Source organism: Telopea speciosissima, chromosome 9 (genome assembly GCF_018873765.1).
Source record: "Telopea speciosissima isolate NSW1024214 ecotype Mountain lineage chromosome 9, Tspe_v1, whole genome shotgun sequence".
Classification (NCBI taxonomy): domain Eukaryota; kingdom Viridiplantae; phylum Streptophyta; class Magnoliopsida; order Proteales; family Proteaceae; genus Telopea; species Telopea speciosissima.
In genome coordinates this window covers 22,873,907-22,879,906 of record NC_057924.1, presented here as the reverse complement: position 1 = coordinate 22,879,906, position 6,000 = coordinate 22,873,907, and the positions used below count along the sequence as shown (strand labels likewise).

General features: G+C 41.8%; 1 protein-coding gene across 2 annotated transcripts in view; it reads right to left on the bottom strand.

Moving 5' to 3' along the window:
* Nucleotides 1-4,707: 4,707 nt before the first annotated feature.
* LOC122640547 (chaperone protein dnaJ C76, chloroplastic) overlaps nucleotides 4,708-6,000 on the bottom strand; it is a 64,991-nt gene continuing 63,698 nt past the window's right edge. For both annotated transcript variants that reach the window (XM_043833770.1, XM_043833769.1), the window contains one exon: nucleotides 4,708-4,981. In XM_043833770.1, the coding sequence (XP_043689705.1) occupies nucleotides 4,854-4,981 (128 nt within the window). In that variant the 3' untranslated portion in view covers nucleotides 4,708-4,853. The remainder of the gene's footprint in view (nucleotides 4,982-6,000) is intronic.

Below are 6,000 nucleotides of genomic sequence, written 5' to 3'. Positions count from 1 at the left end.
TCCGACTTTAATGTTGCGCAGGCAAATTCCTTTGTTGAATGCCCTTGCCATCCTAAGTTGATACTTTTGAGATTGTCCATGGCCTTCATTCTTTTTTCATCCAAAAGGTTAAGCTCATCATATCTTGCTTGCATCCATTCTCCTTCAAGTAACTTTCTATCTAGAATTACCCTAATCTTCCTTTTGGCCCTTCTCTTCCAAGCATATTGGCTCTTGCCACGGAACGGTGTTGACTGATTCTTCATCATTTCCTCCTTATGTATTTCTTTCATGAAATTGCCGATGTTTACCCTTGCTTATGCGAGAAGGTCCATTTGCCACATGAGGCGCACTTTGTCCCTCCATATCCTCTTCAATTCCCTTAGGGGTACTTTTATAGGTTGGATCAAGGAAGTAGGGTCTAAACCCGTTATCTCTTCTTCCAAAGCATTCACAGACCCAATGGATGATCTTGGAGAATACAGCTCATCTTCCTTGGATGGCTCGTGGAATATTATCTAAGTGTTCACTTCGTAATCCACCCATGTAGTGTTGTACGACCTAGGGTGATAGAAGGGTGAGTCGGGTCTATCCACCTCATGGGACAATTCTTGTGGAAACACCTTCATCATCAGAGGCTGATTCTTTCTTCCCTTTTTCTTCTAACTTTCCTCCATTCGGGCAACCAAGGTAGCCCTAGAGATTTGAGCATTCATCAGTTTCCTCTTTTGTCCAATAGATCGTATTAGAGCAGTCGTATCTCTATAGAGGGTGTCCTCTTGTAATATGTTCACCCCGTGGGTTGGTAAGGGGTTGGTGGTTACATTAGGTTGTTGTCCTGTCTTTAGTTCAATCTTCCCTGCATCTATCAGATCTTGTATAGCATCCTTGAGGAGTATGCACTTGTCAGTCTGATGACCTTTCTGGTTATGGTAATGACAATACAACTCAGGCTTGTACCACTTGGGTAGATTAGCCATAACCACATATTAAGGTGACACAACGTTCAACATTCCCTCCTTTAGCTTGAAGAAAAGGTGAGTGGGTGTCTTGTTGCCAAAGGTGAATTCCCTTAGAGGGGCGTGCTGTTCAGCCTAAATCACCAGAGGAGGAGTGGTTGTTGCCTAGATTTGCATTTCAGTGTATTGAGTGGTAGTAATCACATTCACCTCTGGGTCTTTTCCTTTCCCTCCTTTGGACTTCTTGCCTGAGTAAGTCCTGAAAGTTTCCTTAGTCGAACTTTGGGCTTGCTTTCCCTTGTATAGCTTGTCTTCAATGCGCTTGCCTATAGCCATGAGTGCCTCAAAAGTCTTGATATGCTAGCAATAGAGGTGATCATGATACTCCTCATACAAGTTCTCCAATATCATCTCTACTTGCTCTGACTCTGTCGGGAAGTTCCACATCCTTGACACATTTTCACGGAATCTCATGATAAAGTTAGAGAACCCCTCATCGGCTCCTTGCCATAGGGTTTCCAACTCTTGTCGGGTAATGTCTACTTCAATATTGTACGAGTACTACTTGGTGAATGCCTTCACAACTACTAATCAAGTCTGAGTTTGGTCTAGTTGTGTAAGCCATCTCAAAACCAACCCGGCTAATGAATAGAGAAATGCCTGACACATCTGATTTTCTATGAGATTCCAAGTTTTGGCCATAGTAACAAAGATTTTTAGGTGAGCCTTGGGACCTCCGGTCCCGTCAAACTGATCAAGCTTCCATTTGAAATCTTATGGTATCATCCCCTCTGAGAAGAAAACCAAGTCATCTTCTAGTTTCTCAACAGCTTTGCCTTTCAACGCCATCTCGAGCTTCTCAACTTTCTCCCTCATCTACCGTTCTCTTTCGATTTTAGGCGGATTTTGGGGGGCATTGATTATCGTGCCCTCCTCTTCCTCTCTCACAATCTTGGGTGGTGCCCTGGACATTGTAGGGCTATCCTTGGTTCTCCAGAGGCCAGTGTTGTGTCCCCTCAGGATTGGCCTCGCATTGCTTGAACCATCTGTGTAACCAACTGCTTCATCTCCGTCATCTCTCATTGCATGCTATCCATCTGTTGATTCCATACTTCTTCTGACAGATCCATGGTGCCCACACTGGGGGATGACCTTACTGGACATTGTCTTGATGGATTGGAAGGTGGAGGAGAAACACCTGAGTTCCTACCAGATGAAGAAGGTGGAACCTAGCAGAGACTGGTCCGAGTCAACCGGCCATTCATGTTAGGTTCGTTTTGTATCTTTCTGGGTGTTTCTAGGCTTGAAAATGGGGAAAGTGTTTGTGGGGGGACGTCGTCAGTCATCCTTGTCCAATTGTCGTCATTCCTGGGGGTGGTGACAAAATTTAGTGTCTATAGTTTGCCCCTCTTTGCCCGAGGCCTGTGCCAACAGCCGAAGGGCGAAGACAAAAGATTGTTTGATTTTGTCACCAGGAGCATGTATTGCTGTCACTTTGCTCATGGGTGACAAAGTTGAATGATAAAATCGATCGATAAATCTTCATGGATTGAACGATAAAACTTTTCTCCTAGTAACATTGTTCGGTTGAGCATGAATCGTAATCACTTTGCTCATGGGTAACGGAGTTCAACAATAAAACCGTTCTCCTAGCAAAATCGTTCGGTAAGTCTTCATGAGTTTGAACGATAAAACTATTTTTCAGTAAATCGATCGGTTGGAAACTAACAATAGAGCTATGCTTGGTAAAACCGATATTAAAATCCAAATTCAGTAAAAACCTATCATTCAACAATTATTAGGGGAGTTTGGTTGTGACGAGATATTATCACCAAATGAAAGTTTTGTTGCGATGAGTCGACGCCGCCTAACCATGTTTTTAAGTGGTGAGACGGTATTGCCTAACCACAGCTTAAAGTCTTTATGCGGTGATGCGGTATCATCTATCCACAGCTTGTGTAGTGAGATGGCACCACAGCTTTCAAGTCTTTATGCGACAAGGAGGTATCATCCAACCACGACTTGTGTGGTGAGATGGCATTGCCTAACCACGTCTTAAAATCATTATGCGGCAAGGCCGCATCATCTAACCATGGCTTGTGTGGTGAGATGGCATCGCCTAACCACGTCTTAAAGTCTTTATGCGGTGAGGCGGCATCATCTAACCACGGCTTGTGTGGTGAGATGGCAGAGCCTAACACGACTTTCAAGTCTTTAGGCGGCGAGGCGGCATTATCTAACCATGGCTTGTATGGTGAGATGGCATTGCCTAACCACGGCTTTCAAGTCTTTAGGCGGTGAGGCGACATCATCTAGCCACAACTTCTGTGGTGAGATGGCATCGCCTCACCACGGCTTTCAAGTCTTTATGCGGTGAGGCGGTATCGTCTAACCACGGCTTATATGGTGAGATAGCATCGCCTAACCATGTCTTTCAAGTCTTTATGCGGCGAGACGGCATTACCTAACCACACCTTATGTCGTAAAATGGCATCGCCTAACCACGTCTTAAAGTCTTTATGCAGCGAGGTGGTATCATCTAACAACGGCTTGTGTGGTGAGATGGCATCGCCTAACCACGTCTTAGGTGGTTGTTTGGGATTCGTTAAAGACTCTTAGGTCATCACAGGGTTTCCCAAACTTTTCAAGGCTTGTTTTGAAAACTTTCTTTTCAGAATATATTTTGGAAACATTTTTTCCCTTGAAAACATCGTTCTTCATGATTCTTTTTGAAAACATTTTTTCATGGTTGTTTATGGTTCTTTTGGAAAACATTTTCCCTTCGTGGTTCTTTTTTGAAAATATTTCTTTTCTTCATGGTTCTTTTTTGAAAACATTTTTTTATTATGATTTTTTCTTTATGTTTTTCTTTTTTTGGAATTGGGACCTTTTTATATATTATTCTTAAGGGGGGGGGAATTGGGGACGAGGGTAGGTAACAGCCAGGAGACTTGAACTCGAGACCTCCTGATGAGCATGGGCATGAAAGCACACCACAGCTCACCAACTGCGCTAGGCAGCTGTTGTTTCTTTATGTTTTTCTTTTGAAAGCATTTTAAAACAATTTATGATCTTTTTTGAAAACATGGTTTTGCTTTCTTTGAAAACATTTTAAGATGCTTCCCATGGTAGCATGGTCGTCGTTCGGCGGCGCCGCATCTTCCTTCCTCTCCCTGTGGAGATGGAAACACTCACACCCACTTCAAAGAGCCTCCAAAAACAGAAGAACCCAACACCAGAAGTCCAATCCTTCTGAAACAGCCAATTTTGTCTCCAAATACTAGGATTCTGATTCAGATCAGGAGACCCCTCGTAGTGGAAGCACTTGAGAGCTCTCTGAAGTCACCACGGAAGGGAAGGGTAGAAAGAGAACAATTGCTGCAATCCTAGTATGAAAAGGAAGAATCACAGATGGAAGGAATTCAGTGAATTGGGTTTCAGTTACAGAGAGGTCGGATTGGAGAGTTTACAAGTGTTTGTCCTTCCTAGGCTTCAGAGGATGGAGAAAACATGCTGATTTCAGAAGTTTGAGAGCCTCTATCACATGAAGATGCCTCCATTAAGTGATGGAACGGCCATGAAAGAGCATCTCAAGTCATGGGCTTATGCAGTTGCCGGCACTGTGAGATAAATCAAACATTTTTACTGACAGAATACAGAGCTCATCAAAATGAAATAATATAACAACGTAGCAAACTATGTACTTCCCAGTCTTGGATACTGCCTCTACAATTCTCCATATCCTTCTTGTTCTTGTATATTTATTATTTTCTTTATCATTGCATTTAAGCTGATTTTAAAGTTTCAAAATTACTAGAATGGGCATCTATTTTACATAAATTACAGGACAGTGGATTTAGAAGAATTCCACAAATAATTAGCTTTACATGATTAATTACATGAGCCCGGACTGGGTTATTCCTTGTTGGAGATTGCCTCTGGAAGTTTGAAGGTGGGAGGCCTATCAGCACCCTTCCTTGAGTACTCCCTCCATCTTCGAGCTGCAGCAGCTGCTTTCTTTGCTCTTTCTTTTGCTGATTCCTCTGTCAGAGACCAAACCACTCCCAGTTAAGACTACCATAGAGCGGCTAGCCTATTACCCGCATGTGTAGCATGCAGTGTCAGAGAGAAAGAGAGAGAGAGAGAGTGAATTTGTGTGTGTGTGTGTGTGTGTGTGTGTGAGAGAGAGCATTCCTCAAGAAAAACAAGGGAAGACTTAATTTCAGAATCACCCTATTCTGTAATAATGTCGAATTCTTTGGATGGGAATCAACAACCAAGATAATTATTATTTCAAGGACGAAAGGTAAAGGCTAATTTCTGCCAGAGAGTGTCTATCAACTACACTAATAATGAATCATTGCATTAGATGATTATACTTGAAATAATTATTTGCAAGAAAATGCCTATTAGTTATACTTATACACCATTTGATCAGATGATTATACTCTTTGATCTATCAGCAACAAGTCAAAATTTTCCCCACAATCATTAAAGGCTAAAGGGTCCAGAACTTCAATGTGATTTTTTATGATTACTAACTTTTGATATTTACTAGCACAGAGTTGAGACCTAGATCAGCAGATTGTGTTAGTTGTGACCATTGCCCTTTTGAAAGGCTTTCCAAGAATGAGGCTTGAGTTATTAGTTTTAATTAATGAAAAATCACTTCTTGTCAACCAATATCAAGCAAACATAATGGAAATGATGAATCATCACCAAACTGGGCTTCTTTGCTTAGGAATAAGTCTAGGGTTGGGTTATATACATGTTGGGCCTTTGATCCCATGAGTTTTCTATGTAATAGCCCCTTTTATGGGCCTATAATATGGGTAATTAGGTTGCATACGAGATTCCTTAGTTTTATTTTTATGTAATTAGTGGTCATGTGATCACTTAAGTGATCATGTGACTTGGTTAAGTAGTCATGTGACTATTTAAGTTGGGCTGGATTAGGACTCTAGGTCCAGCCATGTTTTGAGTCTATTTCCTTTGTTATTTCACTTTCCTACTCAATTTAGGTTACCTAACAGGTTAATGATTGAGTTAGATTTTTCCTTTT